General features: G+C 39.6%; 1 protein-coding gene across 3 annotated transcripts in view; it reads right to left on the reverse strand.

Moving 5' to 3' along the window:
• Positions 1 to 27,053, reverse strand: part of HECW1 (HECT, C2 and WW domain containing E3 ubiquitin protein ligase 1) — a 490,597-nt gene that overhangs the window by 165,535 nt on the left and 298,009 nt on the right. For all 3 annotated transcript variants that reach the window (XM_025291383.3, XM_025291385.3, XM_044946810.2), the window contains 2 exons: positions 22,926 to 23,001; positions 5,283 to 5,452 (listed from right to left, as the gene is read on the reverse strand). In XM_025291383.3, coding sequence (XP_025147168.1) covers positions 5,283 to 5,452; positions 22,926 to 23,001 — 246 coding nt within the window. The remainder of the gene's footprint in view (positions 1 to 5,282; positions 5,453 to 22,925; positions 23,002 to 27,053) is intronic.

A 27,053-nucleotide genomic window follows, 5' to 3' on the forward strand; every position in this document is an offset into this window, starting at 1 on the left:
GGAGTAGTAAGCGGATTAATTAGCCCAGCTCTGAGAGAAGCAGAGAGACTGGGTAGAGATGAATATACACCAGGGCCCCAGGCCCAATTTTAATATCTGCTCAACCTGCTTGATATTTCTGAAACTCCACTTTTAGGAATTCCCTGTTTTATTTAGAGGTAGAAGTATACTCTGTATATAAGCATGCTGAACAGATAACCCAAAACTCTTTAGTTGCTGCTGTTTCTGTTTAACTTCTCTGTGAAGTTATAATCTTATAAATGCTCATTATATCCATCCTGGAAAGTAAACAGACCTAAAATCAAGAAGAGTGTTCCCAGGGTGAAAAGAAGTTTCTAATTACAGTAATAATAAAAAAGGAGGAGATAAATCAATCAACTTGGAAGTCTTTTTAATTTTTTTAGTCTGCATTACATTTAATATCTATTTCTCTCTATTTCCCCTCATTTAAAAATTCTGATTGTAACTTTAATTTTTCTAAGATTTAGCTAGCATATTTAATCAGTAAAAATATGTTTCAAGTTTGAACTTGCATAAATTTGAAAAAATCACATAAGACTTTAATGAAACATTAATCACAGAAATAAATTTAGCATTTAAACTACATGTTAAAGGGTATTCTTGCTCTTAACTGCGAGCAACATCAATTATTTCTCACTGAACATCGCTGGAATGTTAATCAGCAAATACAGAAAGTAGGACACTTGGTCCTCATTTACCTTCTTGCGTAGAGATTTACTGGCTTGCATAAATCCAGCAGGAGCAAGGAATCTTCATTTCATTCACCATGGGTTGCAATGTGAGACCCAGAAGCCAACATTAGCTTTCACTTGTAAGGAAATCAGGAAACCACGCAATGTGTGTGATTAAAGTAAACCCAGCTCAGCTGCCATCTCACGTCATGCACACCAGAAGCTACACCCATGAGACATTTCTGAACTGCCCCCTAAGTGTCTGTGGATGCCTTGGTACCTTTGCATATGCACCTGAAATGCCCTCCCTCTCCCCCAAAATGTCCTACTACTTGTCAAGACCCAAGTCCAAGAGTGCACCCTCTGTGAGGTCTTCCCTCAGTGCTTTGCAGCATTCTGTCCACACCTTGATTAGGACATTTATTTCACTGTATTGTTTCCTTCCATGTGCCTGTGGGGTCTTATCTATGAATTGTTTTTGTGTCCTTCCTGCCACTTCAACTTCTATTACAGAGTAGATGCACAATAAATATTTCTTAAATGAATCAATAATCAACCATGAGAACTTCACCTTGCTTTCCCCATATTAAAAAATTCATTTATCCTTTAAACTTATTCTACAGAAGTAGGCATTCATACAATTAGCTGGAAAGAACAATTTAAGCTTTTGATAATTGAGTTTGGCCTTATCACACAATGCTGTCTATGTCTACTGATTTTTTTCACCTAAAATAAGAGGATATAATGGTCATTCTGAGTATCTGATACAAGCTATAGATACTTTCTCCAGAATTTATTCACAACCACCTATGCACAAAACTGATCAATATCAGGCTCTGAACTGGTTCAAATTCTGGTTCTGTCATTTACCAGCTGTATGATCTTAGGAAAATCACTAACTTCTCTGTGTCTTGGTTTCTTCATCTTTCAATGGGGATAACAATAGTACATATCTTAGAGGGTTGTTATGAGGATGAAATGAGTTAATTATATAACACATTTAGAACATGGCTTCGCATAGTAAGCCCTATAGAAACTACCAGGATTAGGCTCTGGGAACTGGAGGTATCAAGATAAATTGGACAGGATTTCTTTCCTTGAGGAGCTTAAAGTCTCACGAGGAAGACAGCTGTGCAAATAAAAGATACTCTGGTAGAAGTCTGGACAAAGGAGCAGAGGATGGAGCACCTTCCTTCTGAGGCCTAGGAGAGGGTACCAGGCAGGAGGTGGTATTTTAGCTGAGAATCTATGGATAAGCAGGAATCACTGGTAGCATTAGTTGAGGATGTCCATTTTAGGCAGATGTAAGCAAAGACACAATTTATGCAGCCACGTGAAAGCAGCCACCGAGAGTGACTTCAGTATAGTGTCGGAGGTGAAAGGTGCTGGAAGTACAACTGAAGCACATTGCGGACACTATAAACCCATTTATTCAGCACCCATGTTCACCGCCTCTTCCCCTGCCCTCCCTGTTGGAGTCGGGGAAGTGAAACATCAGATCTTCCCAAACAGGTGAGGTCCTGTGACAGTTAATAGGGCTTTTGCTGAAAAGGGCTTCTCCTATAGGATAAAAATTGAAAGCCTTTCAAGAAGAAAGTTTCTTTCTTTCTTTTTTTTTTTTTTTGCTTTGTTCCTACCTGGAACTTGGGTTTGAAGCTCTCAGACAGGAAGAGGAGAGCCATCTGCTGAGGTATAGCAGGAATACCCAGAAAGCTTGGGTCCCTGGGGGCTGTGCTCAGTGGTTGCACTGCCTGAACACCTCCCTCTGGACTTCCTGTTTGTGAGAAATGTCACAGCTGGCCAGGCTTTCTCTAGTTCAGAGCCAGAGGCATCCCTAACTGACACAAGTGGTAAAAAACGCTGGGTCATCGAAGGCCTCGGATATTCTCCACTGGGGCTGAGACATCCACATTTGAACACTGGGCACTCTAGGCTCATTTAGGGGCTTTGAAAATACAGCTTTGCAGTAACACAAACCACACTGTTTTAAATCACAGCTCAGCCAGTTACTCTTCTGGTTAACTTGGGAAAGCAAGTGAAACAAGCTCAGTCTGAGCCTTGTGAGGGAGACACATGGTAGAACTTATTTTGGGATGCAAACCTTCACCACAGCATGCTGGAAAGACCCGAGTAGGTCAAGAAGCAGAGGAAGAGTGAGAGTTTGCAGTGTCCTTGGAGAGCAAAATAAATCTGAACCAAAGATTCAGAAATTGTTTCAGAACCTAAAGTGAATCTAGTTGACATTTTTAGCCAAAACATATTCTGATGGTGCTGGATTTTATAAATGCTCTTTGAGACTTATAATAATACCTTTATGGCTAAAGGTCTTAGTACAAGCTTCTCTAAAATTCTTCAGAAGAAAGAGGCTTTTTTCTTTTCATGTGCTGTAAATTTCTGTAGCATCTTGTATTCCCAGGAATGCAGTGAGAAGTCCATAAATAACTGCAAAGAATAGCCAGGAATGTAGGAACAAATAATTTAAGATTCATGACTCCATACTAGTGGTACTATGCGTGCTTTCAGTCTGTTGAACCAAAGTAGTAAGAAGCTCAAATACAACTCTATCTCCCTTATGGCACCTTCTGCAAAGCATGTGTGGTGCTCAGACATGTCCTACTTTTGCAACCCCCTGGATTGTAGCCTACCGGGTTCCTCTGTCCATGGAATTTTCCAGGCAAGAATACTGGAGTGGGTTGCCATTTCCAGCTTCGGGGGATCTTCCCAACCCCAGACTCAAACCCAAGTCTCTTGTGTCTCCTATGTTGGCAGGTGGATTCTTTACCACTGAGCCACTTGGGAAGCCCTTATAAAGCCTAATTAAGCCTAGGAAGCAGAAAATGGAAAATCTTTGTCCTCAGATATTTACACTTTATTGTCAAGGATGCTTGAAAGTTCTGCATCAGAGATGATCTATTGTGAAGAATAAAAGAAGAATACTGCCCAAAGTGAGTGCCTAGGACCATCAGCACCAGCCTGATAAGGATAATCTGATGCTCAGATCGAGGATAACTGATTTCTCAAAGTTACTCAACTAATAACTAGCCAAGCTGGGATTTGAACCAAGGTCTGTGTCACTGCAAAGCTGTACTTTTAACTCCTACATTATATTGCAGCACTTTCATGTCCTAAGCCTCCCTGTTCCTTAAGCCACGCAGTTTGCAGATTATTCCCTCAAGCTAAAGAAGGGAGCTAGGCAGTCAATGGGGGTGGCAACTTTCTGCTAGTTCTCTAGGACAAGACTTAGTCACTGTGAGGCTGAGCCAGATGAGGCCTTGTTGAGGAACCTCCTTGCTCCCAGCTGGCGGAGGAGACACATGTAGAAGAAAATCACCTTCATCAGACTATTCATCAAACTATTCAAAAGCTCCAGCAAGTTGCCTAGCACCAAGCAAACCAGGAAGATGGTGTGAATGATTTAAATCTATTTAAATTTATACCTATTTAAATCAAATAGTATGAAACCCCAATGTTATTCTAGGGCTTATTGTTTTACCTGTCCCAGGAACCTGACAGTGTGAGAATCTCTGGAACTGGTCCAGACGGACACAGTTTAAATTTGTAACTCTCACTCAAGGGCCACACGTGTGGGAAGTGTGTGAGAGTGCATTTCTTCCTGCTCCCACAGAAAAGCAGAGAGAGGGAGCTCTGCTTGCAGGCTCAGAATCAGATGAAGAGGCTATTACAGTCGCCCCCTCGTATGTTGGGGTACTGGTTCCAGTACCCACCAAGACATGGAAACAACTTAAATGCCCATCGACAGAGGAATGAATAAAGAAAATGTGTTACATGCATATAATATAGTATTACTCAGCCATAAAAAAGAAAGAAATAAAGGCATTTGCAGCAACATGGATGAATGAGCTTACCTACAAAACAGAAGCAGAGTCATAGACGTAGAAAACAAATTTATGGTTACCAGGGGGTAAGGGCAGAGGCATAAACTGGGAGATTGGGACTGACATATACACATTGAAAGTGAAAGTGAAGTCGTTCATTCCTATCCAACTCTTTGTGATGCCATGGACTGTAGCCCACCAGGCTCCTTGGTCTACGGGATTTTCCAGGCATGAATACTAGAGTGGGTTGCCATTTCCTTCTCCAGGGGATCTTCCCGACCTAGGGATCAAACCTGGGTCTCCCGCATTGCAGGCAGACGCTTTATCATCTGAGCTGTAAAATAGATAACTAATAAGGACTTACTGTTTACCACAGGGAACTCTACTCAATACTCTAATGGCCTGTATGGAAAAAGAATCTAAAAAAGTGTGGATATATGTATAACTGATTCACTTTGCTATATTCTTGCTATATACTTGATTCACTTTGCTATAACACAACATTGTAAATCAACTATAATCCAATAAAAATTAAAATAAAATAAATATTAAAAAAACTCCACTTCACCCACTTAAAAAAAAATCCCTAGGAGTTACAACCCAAGGAGAACATGGCCCCACTCTAGGACCAAGAGAACCATGAACTAAGCAGAAGAGTTTGGGGCTCCAAGAAGGGAGGGAGTAGCACGTGGGCTTCATGGTCAGTCACTTCGCTTTGTCACTTAAGCCCGATTTTCAGGGCCCGGGCACTCACCTCAGCTTGCCAGATGGGGTTCACAGTGTTGCCAATGATTTTGGATCGCCTCTCCTGTCCATGGTGGGGGAGGGCAGGAAATATGCTGTGCTTCCCAGGCTGAATAGAAATCTTCAGGTAAGGGTCTGGGTTGAAAAACATCCCTTTCTTCAACCCCATGGCCTGGAAATCTATAAAATAGAGGATATTTCAATTTTACGTGTTTTAGTAAGGTTAAAGATTTTCTGTTTGTGGAATTCTCCAGGCAAGAATACTGGAGTGGGTAGCCATTCCTTTCTCCAGGGGATCTTTCTGACTCCGGGATTGAACCCAGGTCTCCCGCATTGCAGGCAGATTCTTTACTGTCTGAGCCATCAGGGAAGGCCCAAAAGATTATATTAGGTTTTATACAAGGAAAAGAGTCCATTTGAAAAACGGAAAAAATTTTTAATCTTGAACCACCATTTTTTACCTCATTACAAAATATGGACTGATGTGTCTCCAGAACCCATTACATGGAACATTTACTGACGTATATTAAATTGGTTTGGTAAGAACTGCATGTAATAAATCAATACTGGCATTGTGGTCACTATGCTTTTCAAGAGAGGACTGTTGACCCTTTCTGATTTGGACTTCTGGTGCTCTTCAGGCAGGTTGGGATGAGGCTGAGGGTTACCTCAGGAAACCTGGGTGCACAGTGAGGGAGGAAATCCATCTTGGAAAATTCAGTGAGTCCAGGTTAAAATTCTTCAAAGTAGAGACAGAAAAACAAGGGCTCTAGTCTCACAGTAAATAGGATCTTCACTGAGTAAAGACAGAGAGAATTAGGAGAAAAAAGAGAAAGATGAAGATTAAAAGAGTGAAGAGCAGGGGCACTGGAGGAAAGAAAAAAATCATGGCCTCCATGAAGCTAATGTACTTCAGTGAGGAGAGTTCTGAGGACAGACCATGCTGTCAGGAGGAAAGGCTTTGAAAACTGAGCCGTTCCCTGTAATTGAAAGTATCTGATCATGTAAAATTTCATGCTGTGTGTAGAGGGGACAGAGAGGTGATAGTGGTTTATGGCTGTTCTGCCAACAATCTGAAATCATCTTATATTTATTGGAAATAAATTTATAATATCAAAAACATCATTAAAAATTTTGTATTATTAAAGTATTTTCCAAAAAATTGTTCCTACTTATACATAAATAAAAAAAAACAGTTAAAAATACATTGGATTGATTCTCAAGTATGGTATAAGTTATGAGGTGTTTGGAGAAATTTGTCACTGATGGAAAAAAGTACAGAAGTTCAGCTCAGTCATGTTCAACTCTTGGCGACCCCATGGACTGCAGCACGCCAGGCTTCCCTGTCCATCACTAGCTCCTGGAGTTTGCTCAAACTCATGTCCATTGAGTCAGTGATGCCATCCAACCATATAAGTGAAAGAAAAAGGTAAAAATACATCGGATTGATTCTCAAGTATGGTATAAGTTGTTAGGTCTTTGGAGGAATTTGTCACTGATGGAAAAAAGTACAGAAGCTTTCATGTGAATTTAGTTAAACGATACTTTGAATTGATTCAAAGCAATCTGTAACAAAACTGTTCTTCCACTCTTGCATTATAATATATTGCTGTGAGGTGGAATAAACATTAGAAAATATAAACATCACAGAAATTTGTAAAACTCAGGTATCACCCATAGAAATGTGTGACAGCCTGAATCTTTTCTCCTTAGAAAGGTCTGTTTGTAGGGTTGATCTTTCGGTAGTGTCGGGGGGTTCTCACACCTCAGAACTGATAAGAACTCATCTCATCTCTGTGCCCCAAGTGTTTGTGCAAACTACCTTGTTTACACTGAACACCTGCTTTCCTCTGGGAGTCTGGAATTTTAGTAAGTCCTAGGAGGAATTTGGCCATATGAGCAGCCCCCAGTGAAAACCTTGGATTCTGAATCTTTATTGAGCCTCCTTGTTTCCCTGGTGGCTCAGAAGGTAAAGAATCTGCCTGTAGTGTGGGAGACCTGGGTTTGATCCCTGGATCAGGACAATCCCCTGGAGAAGAGAATGGCAACCCACTCCAGTATTGTTGCCTAGAGAATTCCATAGACAGAGGAGCCTGGTGGGCTACAGTCCATGGGGTCGCAAAAAGTCAGACATGACTGAGTGACTAAAAAAATTTTTGATAGATAATAATTCATATTTTTATCACAACTTGTTGCTGGGGAAAATGAACCCAAGCTGTATGACTCCAGTGGGAGAGGACTCATGGAAATTTGCACCTGCTTTCTTCCAGATTTCATCCCAGGTACCTTTTTCCTTTGCAATTTGCTTTTTCTCTTTTCAATGTTTTTTAGTCATGAGTATGACAATACTCATGAGTTCTCCTAGTGAATCATCATTTCTGGGAGGTGGTATTGGGGACAATGGCTGAGAATGTGATAGACATATAGATTTATTCACCATAAAATAATATGACTATCATCGCCTTCATCACCTCCACCACTACTGCCGGCCATTTATTGATTAGTTACTAAATTCTGGGGCCCATTCTATGCCCTTCAAATACATAATCTGATTTAATCCTAGCTACAAACTCTACAAAGTAGTTATTATATCACTGGTTTGAGGAAGAAAATATACAGGCTTCTGAGTTAAGTAACTTGAACAGGTTTTTTATAGTTGGTCAAGGTCAGAAATAAAATTTGAACCTGCCTCTTTGACTCCAAAGTCTGTGTTTTTAACCAATATGTGATACTACCTTTGTATAAAAATTCCAACTTTGGCATGGGTTAAATCCTTATGTATAAATAAGTCTTTTGAAAAAATTCTCTTCCATCAAACAACTTATCTAAATCTGCATAATATGTCTTTATCATGTTTGATACCTGATAAGTCCAGTCATGCTTCTTTGTTCTTGTTTTTTGTCCAAAAGAAAACATCTTTCTTTACTACTCACACATTTATTCTTCCAGATTAATCTTATTAATTTTTTAAAAAGCTGCCTCCAAAGAATTGGAATTTTGATCAGAATTGTATTAAATTTATAATTAATTTTGGGAGAAATGGGAACTTTATACTCAGGAGCATATATTTCTTCATATTTTCATGCCTCATTTCATGTCCTCCAGTGAGCTTTTATAGTTTAAATTCAATTTGTATACTTATTAAAATATGTGTTTCACAGAGTAAAATGTTTGAAAACTGCTGTATTAAGGAGTCAATTAGGAGTTTAAATAGCGCTCAGCTGGGAGTCAGTATATTCAGATTTTAGTCTGGAACACTCACTGTTGAATTTTATAACTTTAGAAAATTGATGTAACTTTTTGGGTCTCAATTTCTTCAACTCTGAGATTGTTGGAACGGATGTGTATAACAACACATAGAGTTTTATGATTTTCCAAAAGTAAATGATACATTAATGGGAGAATATTTAATTTTACTCCATTTTTCCTGTATTAGTTTTTTTTTCTGATGATAAACATGATACACACTTATTATAACATTTTTAAATACAGAAGGAACAGAAACAGAATTTTAAAGTTATTTCAAATTGTACTGCCTAGTGGCAGCCATTGCTAGACTTTTTCTTTATTGTCTTTCAGTAATTTGCATAGTTGAGACCATACTGTATATATAAACACTTGTTCTAAATTTTTTCTTTTGCCTGCATTATATAATAAAATGTCTGGTCCCATGTCTTTTAGAACATTTTGTATATATAATTCTTAAGAGTATATGGTATTTCATTATTTGACTCTGTGGTAATTTTGAATGTTTAAATTGTCTCCAATACCTGTGGGAAAAAACCCTTTATTTGCATTTGTAATTTGTTGAGGTTGCAGTGTTAATTCTTTGAAAATTAAAGGGATAATAGTTACATAGGAAATTTATTACCACCAAGAAGTGGTAAAAACTGAATATATAAGCAGATTTGAAAAGTAAAATATTTGCATCAACAATCTTGCTTGCCATGTCTACTGTATTCTTGAAATTTTCCATGATCTATCTTTCTGCTTATTTCTCATTTTATATCCTAAAAATAAAAGCAGTCCAATTATATGCAGTATCTCCAGTTTTTGAGGTTTTTTTTTTTTTTTAATCTCTCTGTATACTGGAGTGGATATTCACATATTACTCTCAGATAAGATGCAAGGGTGAAATTCTTTGAGCCCTTGAAAACCTGAAAATGTGTTTCTCTTGCCTTCTCATATAAATGACAATCTGGTATGCACAGAAATCTTCAGCTAAAATATGCTACCCTTAAAGCTCTGTAGCCTTTGTTCATGATTTTAGTGTTCTGTATTATAAGACAAATCTGAAATTAACATGAGGTTTATTCTTTTGCATCATGCTTTTTCCACTCAGATGGCTACTCTGTTTGCATTTGAAAATTTGTTTAAAAAAAGGCATTTGTCTAGACGTTGCTCTCTGCACATACTTTTTTCCTAGTACATGATAGTCAAATTTAAAGATGTAAAATTATATCCAGCTCAAAAAAATCTTTCTGCTATTATTATTTGTTCTGATCTCTTCATCAGAATTATCCATGTATTGCTCTGTATTTGTCATCCATCTTTTTACTTCCTTATCTTTTTAAAGTCTGACCCTTCTATGTTTTCGATGAGAGAATCTCAAGTTGGTCTACCCAATTCTAATAATGTAGTGGTGAGTATACTCTTCGCTGCTTTCTAAAATCTCTCAAAGCTCACTTTGAATTCAATGACTGTACCTTTCAGAATTTATTTTAAATCTTTCCTTGACTATAATAGACAGAAAAATGGTCTCACACAGATGACCATGATCTAATTCCTGGAACCTGTGAATATGTCACCTTACACAGTAGAAGGGACTTTGCAGACATGCTGAAAAATCTTGATTGAGATGGAGAGATTCAGTGTAATTCTATGAGTCCTTATAAAGTGGAGAAAGGAGGAGCAAGATGAGGAGAAAGTGATGTGACAGCAGAAGCAGAGACTGGAGTGATACAGCCGTGAGCCAAAAACATGCATAACAGACTTTAGAATCTCAGAGATGAGCATATTCTTCCTAGGAGATCCCAGAAGGGAACCAGCCTTGCCTGTTGATACCTTGATTTTCATCCCTTAAGATTCATTTTGGATTTCTGATCTCCAGAACTGTCTGAATACATGTGTGTTGTTTCAAGCCACTAACTTCACGGTAATTTGTTACAGCAGCAATAGGAAACAAATACATTGACTTTCTTTTAGCTTCAAAGACCTCCCTTATCATTTTTCTTCATCCTAGACTTCTTATCTGATAGACTTTGCACTTTCCTGTGTTTTATAGAGTGTACAAGCAGACGAGTGACATATCCTTTACTTCTCCTCACTGGATATTTGTGACAAAATACTTCCTTTTTCCTCTTGAGTGTTATGTCCTTCAACTTTTTTTCCCCATTCTCCATACATTTTTTAGGACCGTGAGTAGGTTGTGTGTAGCCCTGGTATTGTCCATCTTTAGTTAGTTTGGTTGTACAATGGGCTGCTGTTGGAATCCTCATCCCTACTTTTATACCTGGAGATGACTAGCATCTAGTTAACTTCTTTGATAATCTGTAGGTTTTGCTTAGTTATAGATTTGATGACCTTTTAAGCTTTCTTTGAGGCATGACATTTATCATGATACTTTAAGCAGTATTTACTTTTCCTTGACAGTGAGTTAAACACAGACATACTCAATTACAAAGTATTATATCTCCACTACCATTCCAGGCATGCTTCTTTAGTTGCTCATTTTATACCTCCGGCCACATTTCATTGTTGGCAATTTTTGCCTTGAGATAACTGTAAGAAAAATGAAACTGGAGCCTATTATACAGAGTGAAGTAAGCCAGAAAGAAAAACACCAATACAGTATACTAACGCATATATATGGAATTTAGAAAGATGGTAACAATAACTCTGTGTACGAGACAGCAAAAGAGACACTGATGTATAGAACAGTCTTATGGACTCTGTGAGAGAGGGAGAGGGTGGGAAGATTTGGGAGAATGGCATTGAAACATGTAAAATAGCATGTATGAAACGAGTTGCCAGTCCAGGTTCGATGCACGATCCTGGATGCTTGGGGCTGGTGCACTGGGACGACCCAGAGGGATGGAATGGGGAGGGAGGAGGGAGGAGGGTTCAGGATGGGGAACACATGTATACCTGTGGCGGATTCATTTTGATATTTGGCAAAACAAATACAATTATGCAAAGTTTAAAAAAAAAAAAAGAAAAATGATATATTGGGGACCATAGGAAAGAAGTGAAGTGAAGTGAAGTCACTCAGTCATGTCCGACTCTTTGTGACCCCATGGACTGTAGCCTACCAGGCTCCTCCATCCATGAGATTCTCCAGGCAAGAATACTGGAGTGGGTTGCCATTTCCTTCTCCAGGCATTGTAGGCAGACGCTTTACCATCTGAGCTACTAGGGAAGCCCATATATATTGGTCCCCTATATATTGGGGACCATAGGAAATGAACCAATCCTGATCCTTAGAAAGTAGCTTTTTGAACCAAACTGGTGATGGTAGTGAGGTGGTTTCATTTCCTCTGGTCAGTCTATGAGTCCATGTCTGCATGGCAGAGCCAAAAATGGGAACCAATGAATGGAGATTTTGTCTCTTTCCGCAGTTCCATGCTGTCTATCCTGAATGGCATCCCTTGTAGACTTTAGGATTTTAGTGAGCTCAGGTTGGTGAAAATTCTTAATTTCTTACAGAGAGTAGTTTTCCTGGTTTCTACTATTTCTGAAGGCTTGTATAAATAATTGTTAGTTATCAAGCATTTCAATGGGAATACAAGAATAACAAATCAGGAGTTGTTAGTTTTCTGTCCTGCTGCTGCTGCTGCTACTGTTAAGTCACTTCAGTCATGTCCGACTCTGTGTGACCCCATAGATGGCAGCCCACTAGGCTCCCCTGTCCCTGGGATTCTCTAGGCAAGAACACTGGAGTGGGTTGCCATTTCCTTCTCCAGTGCATGAAAGTGAAAAGTGAAAGTGAAGTTGCTCAGTCGTGTCCGACTCCTAGCAACCCCATGGACTACAGCCCACCAGGCTCCTCCGTCCATGGGATTTTCCAGGCAAGAGTACTGGAGTGGGGTGCCATTGCCTTCTCTGTTTCTGTCCTAGTAATACAAATTATTGAGTTTTTTTCTTAAAAAAAAAAAAAAAAAACTGAGACACATTCTATTGATGAATGTGGGCTTTTTAAAGACTTACTTTCTTTTAGAGTAGTTGTAGATTAATAGCAAAATCAAAAGGAAATACATAGATTTCCCCTATACTGCCTGCTTCACACATGCATAGCCCACCACCCCCATTCTCAACATCTACCAGATTGGTACATTGGTTACAATTGATGAGCCTAGACTGACACATCATCATCACAGTGTCACTTTGATGAGAGACACTTTACCTTTCTTCCCCAAATCAATAATTTACACTAGGATTCACTTTTGGCACTATACATTCAATGGCATTGGCAAATGCATTATTACATGTATCCATCATTACTCTCTCAAACAGAGTATTTTCACTGCCCTAAAAATCCTGTGCCCCACCTATTCATCTCTCGTCCCCTAGAACCACTGATGTTTCTATCATCTTCATAGTTTTACCTTTTCTAGAATGTGACATAGTTGGATTCACATAGCATGAAGCCTTTCCAGATTGGCCTTTTTCAATGAGTAATATACATTCAAGATTCCTCATGTCTTTTCATGGCCTGATAGCTCATTTCTTTTTAGCACTGAATAATATTCCATTATCTGAATGTAACACAGTTTATTTATCCATTCACCTACTGAAAGACATCTTGATTGCTTCCAAGTTTTGGCAATCATAAAAAAAAACTGCTATAGACATCTGTGTCAGGTTTTTGGGGGTAATTTCCAAGCAATGTGATCATGGGGTCATGTAGTAAGAGTATGTTTAGTTTTTAAAGAAACTACCAAAATGCATTTCAGAGTGTCTGTACCATTTGCTTTCCTACCAGCAATAAATGTGAGTTCCTTTTGCTCCACATCTTTGCCAGCATTTAGTGTTTTTAGTGTTCTGGATTTTGGTCATTCCAATAAGTACATAGTAGTATCTCTTTTTAATTTGCATTTCCCTAATGATATCTGCTGGATCATCGAAAAAGCAAGAGAGTTTTAGAAAAAACATCTATTTCTGCTTTACTGACTATGCCAAAGCCTTGGACTGTGTGGATCACAATAAACTGTGGAAAATTCTGAAAGAGATGGGAATACCAGACTACCTGACCTGCCTCTTGAGAAATCTGTATGCAGGTCAGGAAGTAACAGTTAGAAATGGACATGGAACAACAGACTGGTTCCAAATAGGAAAAGGAGTGTGTCAAGGCTGTATATTGTCACCCTGCTTATTTAACTTATATGCAGAGTACATCATGAGAAACGCTGGGCTGCAGGACCAGACAGCTTCACAGCTGAATTCTACCAAAAATTTAGAGAAGAGCTAACACCTATCCTACTCAAACTCTTCCAGAAAACTGCAAAGGAAGGTAAACTTTCAAACTCATTCTATGTGGCCACCATCACCCTAATACCAAAACCTGACAAAGATGCCACAAAAAAAGAAAACTACAGGCCAATATCATTGATGAACATAGATGCAAAAATCCTTAACAGAATTCTAGCAAACAAAATCCAACAACATATTATAAAGATCATACATCATGATCAAGTGGGCTTTATCCCAGGGATGCAAGGATTCTTCAATATCCACAAATCAATCAATGTAATACACCACATTAACAAATTGAAAAATAAAAACCATATGATTATCTCAATAGATGCAGAGAAAGCCTTTGACAAAATTCAACATCCATTTATGATCAAAACTCTCCAGAAAGCAGGAATAGAAGGAACATACCTCAACATAATAAAAGCTATATATGACAAACCCACAGCAAACATTATCCTCAATGGTGAAAAATTGAAAGCATTTCCCCTAAAATCAGGAACAAGACAAGGGTGCCCACTCTCACCACTACTATTCAACATAGTTTTGGCCACAGCAATCAGAACAGAAAAAGAAATAAATGGAATTCAGATTGGAAAAGAAGAAGTAAAATTCTCACTGTTTGCAGATGACATGATCCTCTACATAGAAAACTCTAAAGACTCCACCAGAAAATTACTAGAGCTAATCAATGAATATAGTACAGTTGCAGGATATAAAACCAACACACAAAAATCTCTTGCATTCCTATATACTAACAATGAGAAAACAAAAAGAGGAATTAAGGAAAAATTTCATTCACCATTGCAACAAAAAGAATAAAATACTTAGGAATATATCTACCTAAAGAAACAAAAGACCCATATATAGAAATCTATAAAACACTGGTGCAAGAAATCAAAAAGGACACAAATAGATGGAGAAATATACCATGTTCATGGATCAGAAGACTCAATATAGTGAAAATGAGTATATTACCCAAAGCAATCTATAGATTCAATGCAATCCCTATCAAGCTACCAATGGTATTTTTCAGAAAGCTAGAACAAATAATTTCACAATTTTTATGGAAATACAAAAAACCTCGAGTAGCCAAAGCTATCTTGAGAAAGAAGAATGGAACTGGAGGAATCAACCTGCCTGACCTCAGGCTCTACTACAAAGCCACAGTCATCAAGACAGTATGGTACTGGCACAAAGACAGAAATATAGATCAATGGAACAAAATAGAAAGCCCAGAGATAAATCCATGCATCTATGGAAACCTTATCTTCGACAAAGGAGGCAAGAGTATACAATGGAGAAAAGACAATCTCTTTAACAAATGGAGCTGGGAAAACTGGTCACCCACTTGTAAAAGAATGAAACTAGAACACTTTCTAACACCATACACAAAAATAAACTCAAAATGGATTAAAGATCTAAATGTAAGACCAGAAATTATTGAACTCCTAGAGGAGAACATAGGCAAAACACTCTCTGATATAAACCACAGCAGGATCTTCTATGACCTATTTCCCAGAATATTGGAAATAAAAGCAAAAATAAACAAATGGGACCTAATTAAAACTAAAAAGCTTCTGCACAACAAAGGAAACTATAAGCAAGGTGAAAAGACAGCCTTCAGAATGGAAGAAAATAATAGCAAACAAAGCAATGGACAAAGAATTAATCTCAAAAATATATAAGCAACTCCTGCAACTCAATTCCAGAAAAATAAAAGACCCAATCAAAAAATGGGCCAAAGAACTAAATAGACATTTCTCCAAAGAAGACATACAGATGGCTAACAAACACATGAAAAGATGCTCAACATCACTCATTATCAGAGAAATGCAAATCAAAACCATAATGAAGTACCATTTCACACCAGTCAGAATGGCTGCGATCCAAAAGTCTACAAGCAATAAATGCTGGAGAGGGTGTGGAGAAAAGGGAACGCTCTTACACTGTTGGTGGGAATGCAAACTAGTACAGCCACTATGGAGAACAGTGTGGAGATTCCTTAAAAAACTGGAAATAGAACTGCTATATGACCCAGTAATCCCACTGCTAGGCATACACACGGAGGAAACCAGAATTGAAAGAGATACGTGTACCTCAATGTTCATTGCAGCACTGTTTATAATAGCCAGGACATGGAAGCAACCTAGATGTCCATCACCAGACGAATGGATAAGAAAGCTGTGGTACATATACACAACGGAATATTACTCAGCCATTAAAAAGAATACATTTGAATTAGTTCTAAGAGGTGGATGAAACTGGAGCCTATTACACGGAGTGAAGTAAGCCAGAAAGAAAAACACCAATACGGTATACTAATGCATATATATGGAATTTAGAAAGATGGTAATGATAACCCTGTATGCAAGACAGCAAAAGAGACACAGATGTATAGAACAGTCTTTTGGACTCTATGGGAGAGGGTGAGGGTGGGATGATTTGGGAGAATGGCATTGAAACATGTAAATTATCATATGTGAAATGAATCACCAGTCCAGGTTCGATGCATGATACAGGGTGCTTGGGGCTGGTGCACTGGGATGACCCAGAGGGATGGCCTGGGGAGGGAGGTGGGAGGGGGGTTCAGGATGGGAACACATGCACACCCGTGGTGAATTCATGTTGATGTATGGCAAAACCAATATAATATTGTAAAGTAAGTAGCCTCCAATTAAAAAAAAAATATATATATATATATATATATGCTGCTACTGCTGCTAAGTCGCTTCAGTCGTGTCCGACTCTGGGCGACCCCATAGACAGTAGCCCACCAGGCTCCCCCATCCCTGGGATTCTCCAGGCAAGAACACTGGAGTGGGTTGCCATTTCCTTCTCATATATATATATATATATATATATATATATATATATATAAAGAGAAACGCTGGGCTAGATGAAGCACAAGCTGGAATCAAGATTGCTGGGAGAAATATCAATAACCTCAGATATGCAGATGACACCACCCTTATGGCAGAAAGTGAAGAAGAACTAAAGAGGTAAGGAGCAGCAGCTGTGCTTTGCTGGAGCAGCCGTGAAGAGATACCCCAGGTCCAAGGTAAGAGAAACCCAAGAAAGATGGTAGGTGTTGCAAAAGGGCATCAGAGGGCAGACACACTGAAACCATAATCACAGAAAATTAGTCAATCTAATCACACTAGGACCACAGCCTTGTCTAACTCAATGAAACCAAGCTATGCCCTGTGGGGCCACCCAAGACGAGTGGGTCATGGTGGAGAGGTCTGACAGAATGTGGTCCATTGGAGAAGGGAGTGGCAAACCACTTCAGTATTTTTGGCTTGAGAACCCCATGAACAGTATGAAAAAGGCAAAATCATAGGATACTGAAAGAGGAACTTCCCAGGTCAGTAGGTGCCCAATATGCTACTGGAGATCAATGGAGAAATAACTCCAGAAAGAATGAAGGGATGGAGCCAAAGCAAAAACAATACCCAGTTGTGGATGTCACTGGTGATAGAAGCAAGGTCCGATGCTATAAAGAACAATATTGCAGAGGAACATGGAATGTTAGGTCCATGAATCAAGGCAAATTGGGAGTGGTCAAACAGGAGATGGCAAGAGTGAGCGTTGACATTCTAGGAATCAGTGAACTAAAATGAACTGGAATGGGTGAATTTAACTCAGATGACCATTATATCTACTACTGCGGGCAGGAATCCCTTAGAAGAAATGGAGTAGCCATCATGGTCAACAAAAGAGTCCGAAATGCAGTACTTGGATGCAATCTCAAATATGACAGAATGATCTCTGTTCGTTTCCAAGGCAAACCATTCAATATCACAGTAATCCAAGTCTATGCCCCAACCAGTAATGCTGAAGAAGCTGAAGTTGAACAGTTCTATGAAGACCTACAAGACCTTTTAGAACTAACACCCAAAAAAGATGTCCTTTTCATTATAGGGGACTGGAATGCAAAAGTAGGAAGTCAAGAAACACCTGGAGTAACAGGCAAATTTGGCCTTGGAATACGGAATGAAGCAGGGCAAAGGCTAATAGAGTTTTGCCAAGAGAATGCACTGGTCATAGCAAACACTCTCTTCCAACAAGAGAAGACTCTACACATGGACATCACCAGATGGTTAACACCGAAATCAGATTAATTATATTCTTTGCATCCAAAGATGGAGAAGCTCTATACAGTCAGCAAAAACAAGACCGGGAGCTGACTGTGGCTCAGATCATGAACTCCTTATTGCCAAATTCAGACTTAAATTGAAAAAAGTGGGGAAAAACCACTAGACCATTCAGGTATGACCTAAATCAAATCCCTTATGATTATACGGTGGAAGTGAGAAATAGATTTAAGGGACTAGATCGGATAGATAGAGTACCTGATGAACTATGGACTGAGGTCTGTGACACTGTACAGAAGACAGGGATCAAGACCATCCCCATGGAAAAGAAATGCAAAAAAGCAAAATGTCTGTCTAGGGAGGCCTTACAAATAGCTGTGAAAAGAAGAGAAGTGAAAATCAAAGGAGAAAAGGAAAGATATAAGCATCTGAATGCAGAGTTCCAAACAATAGCAAGAAGAGATAAGAAAGCCTTTCTCAGTGATCAATGCAAAGAAATAGAGGAAAACAACAGAATGGGAAAGACTAGTGATCTCTTCAAGAAAATTAGAGATACCAACGGAACATTTCATGCAAAGATGGGCTCAATAAAGGACAGAAATGGTATGGACCTAACAGAAGCAGAAGATATTAAGAAGAGGTGGCAAAAATACACAGAAGAACTGTACAAAAAAGATCTTCACGACCCAGATAATCACGGTGGTATGATCACTCACTTAGAGCCAGATTTCCTGGAATGCAAAGTCAAGTGGGCCTTAGAAACCATCACTATGAACAAAGCTAGTGCAAGTGATGGAATGGCAGTTGAGCTATTTCAAATCCTGAAAGATGATGCTGTGAAAATGCTGCACTCAATATGACAGCAAATGTGGAAAACTCAGCAGTGGCCACAGGACTGGAAAAGGTCAGTTTTCATTTCAATCCCAAAGAAAGGCAATGCCAAAGAATGCTCAAACTACTGCACAATTGCACTCATCTCACACGCTAGTAAAGTAATGCTCAAAATTCTCCAAGCCAGGCTTCAGCAGTACGTGAACCGTGAACTTCCAGATGTTCAAGCTGGTTTTAGAAAAGGCAGAAGAACCAGAGATCAAATTGCCAACATCTGCTGGATCATCGAAAAAGCAAGAGAGTTCCAGAAAAACATCTATTTCTGCTTTATTGACTATGCCAAAGCCTTTGACTGTGTAGATCATAACAAACTGTGGAAAATTCTAAAAGAGATGGGAATACCAGACCACCTGACCTGCCTCTTGAGAAATTTGTATGCAGGTCAGGAAGCAACTGGACATGGAACAACAGACTGGTTCCAAATAGGAAAAGGAGTACGTCAAGGCTGTATATTGTCACCCTGCTTATTTAACTTATATGCAGAGTACATCATGAGAAACGCTGGGCGGGAAGAAGCACAAGCTGGAATCAAGATTGCTGGGAGAAATATCAATAGCCTCAGATATGCAGATGACACCACACTTATGGCAGAAAGTGAAGAGGAACTAAAGAGCCTCTTGATGAAAGTGAAAGTGAAAAAGTTGGCTTAAAGCTCAACATTCAGAAAACGAAGATCATGGCATCTGGTCCCATCACTTCATAGGAAATTAATGGGGAAACAGTGGAAACAGTGTCAGACTTTATTTTTTGGGGCTCCAAAATCACTGCAGATGGTGACTGCAGCCATGAAATTAAAAGATGCTTACTCCTTGGAAGGAAAGTTATGACCAACCTAGATAGCATATTCAAAACCAGAGACATTACTTTGCCAACAAAGGTTCGTCTAGTCAAGGCTATGGTTTTTCCTGCGGTCATGTATGGATGTGAGAGTTGGACTGTGAAGAAGGCTGAGTGCCGAAGAATTGATGCTTTTGAACTGTGGTGTTGGAGAAGACTCTTGAGAGTCCCTTGGACTGCAAGGAGATCCAACCAGTCCATTCTGAAGGAGATCAGCCTTGGGATTTCTTTGGAAGGTATGATGCTAAAGCTGAAACTCCAGTACTTTGGCCAACTGATGCGAAGAGTTGACTCATTGGAAAAGACTCTGATGCTGGGAGGGACTGGGGGCAGGATGAGAAGGAGATGACAGAGGATGAGATGGCTAAATGGCATCACTGACTCAATGGGCGTGAGTCTGGGTGAACTCCGGGAGTTGGTGATGGAGAGGGAGGTCTGGCGTGCCGTGATTCATGGGGTCACAAAGAGTCGGACACGACTGAGTGACTGAACTGAACTGAAGGCTGTATATTGTCATCCTGCTTATTTAACTTATATGCAGAATACATCATGAGAAACGCTGGGCTGGAAGAAGCACAGGTTGGAATCAAGATTGCTGAGGTTATCTGAGATTATTGTACCTTAGATATGCAGATGACACCACCCTTATGGCAGAAATTAAAGAGGAACAAAAAGCCTCTTGATGAAAGTGAAAGAGGAGAGTGAAAAAGTTGGCTCAAAGCTCAACATTCAGAAAACGAAGATCATGGCATCTGGTCCCATCACTTCATGGCAAATAGATGGGGAAGCAGTGGAAACAGCATCAGACTTTATTTTTGGGTGCTCCAAAATCACTGCAGATGGTGACTACAGCCATGAAATTAAAAGATGCTTACTCCTTGGAAGGAACGTTATGACCAACCTAGATAGCATATTCAAAAGCAGAGATATTTCTTTGCCAACAAAGGTCCGTCTAGTCAAGGCTTGCGGTCACGTATGGATGTGAGAGTTGGACTGTGAAGAAAGCCGAGCACCAAGCAATTGATGCTTTTGAACTGTGGTGTTGGAGAAGACCCTTGAGAGTCCCTTGGACTGCAAGGAGATCCAACCAGTCCATTCTGAAGGAGTTCAGCCCTGGGATATCTTTGGAAGGAATGATGCTAAAGCTGAAAGTCCAGTACTTTGGCCACCTCATGCGAAGAGTTGACTCATTGGAAAAGACTCTGATGCTGGGAGGGATTGGGGGCAGGAGGAGAAGGGGATGACAGAGGATGAGATGGCTGGATGGCATCACTGACTCGATGGATGTGAGTCTCAGTGAACTCCGGGAGTTGGTGATGGAGAGGGAGGCCTGGCGTGCTGCGATTCATGGGGTCGCAAAGAGTCGGACACGACTGAGTGACTGATGTGATAGGTTCTTTGGTGAAATATCTGATAAGATCAGAAGATCTCTGGCCCATTTTTCAATTGGGTTGTTTTCATATTGTTGAGTTTTAAGAGTTCTTTGTATATTTTGGATTAACTGTACTTTACTAGATGTGTCTTTTTCAAATATTTTCTCTGAGTCTGTGGCTTGTGTTCTCATGTCCTTGACATTGTCTTTTACAGAGCAGAAGTTTTTAATTTTAATTAAGTCCATCTTACATTTTGCCTTTGGTGTTGTATCTAAAAAAGCACTACTCTACCCAAGGTCATTTAGGCTTTCTCCTATGTTATCTTCTAGGAGTTATATAGTTTTGTGGTTTACATTTAGGTCTGTGATCCATTTTGAGTTAATTTTTTAAAGGGCATAAAGGTCTGTGTCTAGATTCTTTTTTTTTTTTTTCTTTTGCATGTGGATGTCCAGCTATTTCAGGACCACTTGTGGAAGGGACTATTTTGCTCAACTGTATTGCCTTTGCTCACCTTTCAAAGATCAGCTGACTATATAGGGGACTATTTCTGGGTACTCTAGTCTATTCCACTTATCTATTTTTCTTTTTTTTTCCTCACAAGTACCACACTGTCTTGATTACTGCAGTTTTATTGTTAGTCTTGAAGTTGGGAAGCATCGATCCTCCAACTTTGATATTCCCCTTCAACACTGTGTTGGTTGTTCTGGGTCTTTTGCCTTTCCTTATAAATTTTAGAAATCAATTTGTCAGTTTTCACAAAATGACTTGATGGAGTTTTGGTTGAGACTGCACTATTCTACAGATCAGTTTGGGAAGAACTGACATCCTTACACTATTAAGTCTTCCTATTCATGAACATGGAATATATCTCCATTTATTTAGCTCTTTGATTTAATTCATTAGAGTTTTGCAGTTTTCCTTATAAATAGCTTATACATATTTTGTTAGATTTATACCTAAGTACTTCATTTGGGGAGATGCTAAATAGAAATAGATATGTGCTTTTAATTTAAATGCCATTTGTTCATTGTGGTAGATAGGAAAGTGACTGACTTTTTGTATATTAATCTTGTTATTATCACTTATCAGTGGATTTTTAGACACATGTTTGCTTTACTGGGGGCTCACTTAGACATGAAAAGCCCTGGTTGACTGTTTATTTTCCAAGGACACTCATGAACACTCATTCATTTCTTTGATCTCAGATCTCTGACATTAATGGCCTGCAAACCATTTGTTGGTTTGACAATGAGCTAAAGCAATAGTTTTCAAACTGGGCTTGATAGAGTTCTAAAGCTTCGTGCCATTGTGTCTTTGCAAAGACCACTTTGAGTAAAATTAAGTGAATGGGGCTCTGAACTTTCTATATCATTTTTGCTAGAGCAACTCTGTTTTTCTTTATATTTTTAATTTTGAAGTTATTTTAGATTTAAAGAAGATTTAGCCAATTTCCCTACTAACATGTTCCAGAACTATGGTACATGATGAAAACTAAAAAAAAATTAAATGACTCTTAACTATTAACTAGATATGATTAACAAAATTACAGGCTTCATTTGGATTTCCCTGCTCTTTGCACAGATGCATTGTTTTGAGCAGTTCAGTTTTTATCTGTTTTTCCAACTGGATTTCATGTGAGATTTTATTTAGATAAAGGTCTGCTAGCTGCTTCTTGTCTCAGATTTTCCCTACCTCCACCTTATAAGTTCTCAATTACTGCTATTTAGCAATGGAGGAAAAGTAGACAGTAGCTTCTCATCATTTCATCTCATCTAAAGAATGCACCTATTCCTTATTGACCTCTCCAGAATATTTATAAGGTCAAGGGGAATTTTAAAATATATTTTAAAATTTTGTTTTACAGATGGAGAAATTGAGGCAAGAGGTTGAGTAACTTGTAGGTAAGAGTCAAACTGAAGATGTCTCCTGATTGCTGACTGACATTCTTATTTTTTCCACAAAGGCCTTCAGATGAGCAAAACATACCTGAGAGAGAAAAGCTGATCAGCCTTCGACTTCCTTGCCCTTGCACGGTCTCATCAGAACCAATGCTTTTAAAAATCTGTAAGAAGGAAAATGGGAGACAAGCAAAAGAAGCATTGAAATAGATACACTCCAGTACAAACATGCTTAATCACAGTTCTTTCTGTAACTACAGAATACAAACACAGAAGTATAATGATTTCATTAGGCTACTATCAATTAGAATAAGCTTTTAGCAACCTAATGTCTTTTCCAGTAATAGAAGGGGAAATGCTAGTGAGGATGAGGTGGTACTTCTCAGAGAAATGGAAACCAGCAAACATAATTAGTGTAATATCAGAGGTCCTTTATAACTACCTATGTAAATAATGCCTTTTCATATTCAAATTTGCAAAAAGGTATTTATTAAAGCAGACCCTGAGGCGGTAAAATTGAGAGGTCAATAGATGTTTACTGTTGTAATTACAAAGTGTTTCTATTAGCAAAGTATAGTTAAAACTGCCTTATCTCCATTTCTTCTGATCTGTACTACTATCTAGAGATTCCCAGGAAATTTTGTTTATTAGGGAGGAGCTGAGCATGACATTAAGAAGCTACTCTGAGGTCTCTTTATTTAACTGCCTTCCTGGGAAGTTTCAGAACACAGCTGTTACATGGGTCATCTTCATCTAGTGAGAGTGAAAGTCACTCAGTTGTGTCTGACTCTTTGGGACCCCATGGACTATACAGTCCATGGAATTCTCCAGGCCAGAATACCAGAGTGGGTAGCCTTTCCCTTCTTCAGGGGATCTTCCCAACCCAGGGATCACACCCAGGTCTCCCGCATTGCAGGCAGATTCTTCACCAGCTGAGCTGCAAGGGAAGCCCATCTTCATCTATTAGGTATTTGTAAATCAGGTTGCTAAACTGTTTTATTTTCCATCATTGCTCAACACTAATCTGTTAATGGATTAATCAAAGGAGCTAGAGTTGTTTCCATTCTCTTCTAGGCAAGTTTTACCCTGAAATGATTCTGAGTATATATTCAAAGGCAGAGTTACCTTTGCATATGTTACATATTTGGAGAAAATAATACCAAAAAAAAAAAATCTGAATATAAAGCAAATCTCTACCAGGTCCACTTTTTAGAAGATAAGCTATACTGAAGAAGGGAAAAACAGAAAACTCAGTGACCTCTCACTCAAAGTCTCTTTGTTTCTAGGTTGTGTGGGCTTAATCTCTCTCTGCCTGTCAGTACTCTTGATGCTGAAAGAGCTGTGATTGGATGTGACTGTCAATTTACTTTATTTGAGACTAAGAGTAATGACTGGGCATCACTAAGGCTCATAGTTTCGGCCCAAGGAGAGTCCAAAATAATTATTAGAACACCTCTTTGTTTAGCAGGTGCCCCTGGTGGACTTCGATGCTTGGCTGCAGCTCATACGCTAATCTTCCCAGTATGTCTGCTGTTAGGCCCACATACAAGATGCATCTCAGGGATTCTGGGCTGCCCAGCAGATGGAACCAACATGCGTGACATACGGAATGGGGTGAGTTGGAACACTGCTTGGTCTGAGGTATCAGCCCTCTTCACACATCTTGCTCTTTCCCAGTTTGTGTTTGTCTTTCTCTTTGCCTGGCTGACCCAGAGCAGAAGAGGTCAGCAAACAGAGCAGAGACTGCAACCTCAGGCTGGACCACTCTTCTAGCTCTCAAAGTAGCCAATATGCATGGGTCTAATCAGGATTCAAAATTTCTTCATGTTGAAGACTTTTCTTCATTTTCAAACCTACGCCTGGACAAAGGCCATGGTGATGTGGGCAGACTGGCCACACCCCCTTCTGGTGCTATACTTGCCTAGATGGGACATTTACAACTGACTGCTTCCAATTCCAGTTTAAAGATGTCAACATCTAGCTTGTTTCATCTCAGAAGTTCATCTTCTAAGTTCCTTGAGAGCACAATAGAAACTCTACTTTTAATGGAGCCTTGTAGATATAAGTCTAGAGTGTATGCATTCCAATTTATATTTTTTATAAGGTGTAGGATTAAACTGCATGTCTTCCTAGGCTAAATGAACTTAAACATGCAAGGATAACAAAGAATAGTATTCGTTCTTTCTTACTTAGTGCATACATATTTTGATCCTCATATTTAAAGATTTTTCTGTTGGGGATTCAGGGTATTTGCAAAAAGGTTCTTCATGTATACTGGATTGAAACAGGTATGCAGACAAAAAGATAATGCATATTTTTCAAAAACTACCAAGCTCAGAAGGGAGAAACACATTGCAAACTCCACAAAATTCTCCCTAACTCTTGGCTTTTTGCTAACATTATTTATCAAGTCATCTCTGTGCCAGACTGATGATACAAAGAGGGAGGCAGTAGTAGCTGTGATAAACATTTTCCAGGAAGTAAAGGTGTTTGGGAAAGTTGTTTGTGACTCAACTTTTTGTTCAAGATGACCTCCAGAGGCTTGTCTGAAGTTAAGAAATCTGTTGTACTCACAAAGAGACACTACCATTTACTGACTATGAAAACAGTGTGGAAACTCAGCCAAAACAGTCCATCGGGGAAGTGCTTATTTTCTCTGGTCTGCACATTTTTTTGGCTTTTCAGTCTGTCTGACTCCCTTCTGTTATTCCACCCACTGGGCACATGGTTGTGATGTTGCCTCTCAGACACAGTGCATGGTATCAGTGTTTATTTTGTACAGAAATTATCTCTGTACCTCCAAAAAGAAAATGCATGCTCAGCAGGGCTACTATTACACACAGTGGCCAGGCACTTAAACTTGGGAGGAGGAACCCTGGAGAGGACTCAGTCTAGGGGCACAGAGACAGCCTGGAGTGTGGTCCAGGCTGCCACTGTTAGTGTGCTTGATACATGATGTGGGCCCACCATTTTCAGCATGGTGCCAGTTGGGGCACAGGTGGGCACAGGTCAACAGATGAAGACCCATGGTCAGTGTGCTCACAGCAAACTGTGGCTCCAGCGTTATGGGAGGACTGATAATGGGCTCAGTGTTCCTGGTGGGCTGCCCCTGGGGAGGAGTATGCAGGAGTTCCTTTCCTGACAGGAAAACTCCTCACATGGCAGCTTGGAGCCATATCTGGAGTGAACAAGGCTGGGGAGAGCCCTACCAAGGAGGCAGACGAGGTCCCAGGAAGCAGCACAACCACCTTGATTCCTGCAGTCACAGTGCTCTGGCCCCCACCACCAGTCTAGCACTAGGGTCTGTGATGAACACAATAGAAAAAGGTATGTGACCTTGGGTTACTTATGGGCAAAACTGCGGATGCCTGCACAGCCAGTGCATAGGTTCCCTGTGACCACATAAGCCTCGTGGATTCCGTGTTCAGCTCCTTGGGGAATGAGGACACAAGAGAAATGGAACTTTATGAAACCCAACCCATAGGCCTTCTACTCCAACAACTGGGGAGAGGACCTTGCCTCCTGACAAGACTGTGACAACCATGGAGCAAACAGGCGGCCCTGCCCAACATCCAGTGCAGGCTCTGGATACCATACCAATCACACCCACTATAATGGACAGCAAACTGAGAAAACAGCCTTTGCACCAAAAATACTGGACTCACACAGTCTACACAAGGATGCTCCCACATAAAAAGAGCCCTTCAAGACCACAATGGATAATTTTCTCCTAAATTCATAGAGACAGAGAAATTAAGAAACTCCCAATTAAAAGAATAAGAAAAATCCCCTGAAAGAACAAAAAATAGAAATACTTATTCAGGCTACCAGACCCCAACTTCAAAAAGGAAGTAATAAAAATGCTGAAAGTGAAAGAAAGTGAAGTCACTCAGTCGTGTCCGACTCTTTGTGACCCCATGGACTGTAGCCTCCCAGGCTCCTCCATCCATGGGATTTTCCAGGCAAGAGTACTGGAGTGGGTTGCCATTTCCTTCTCCAGGGGATCTTCCCCACCCAGGGATCGAACCCGGGTCTCCCGCATTGTAGGCAGATGCTTTTACTGTCTGAGCCACAAGGGAAGTCCCTAAAATGCTAAAGGAATTAATAAACATTATTATTGTCAGATCACTGTAACAATGAACCAGAAACTGTAAAGAGGAACCAATCAACATTAGATAACTCAACTGCCAAGATAAAAACTGATATAAAAGCAATG

Source organism: Bubalus bubalis, chromosome 8 (assembly GCF_019923935.1).
Source record: "Bubalus bubalis isolate 160015118507 breed Murrah chromosome 8, NDDB_SH_1, whole genome shotgun sequence".
Lineage (NCBI taxonomy): Eukaryota > Metazoa > Chordata > Mammalia > Artiodactyla > Bovidae > Bubalus > Bubalus bubalis.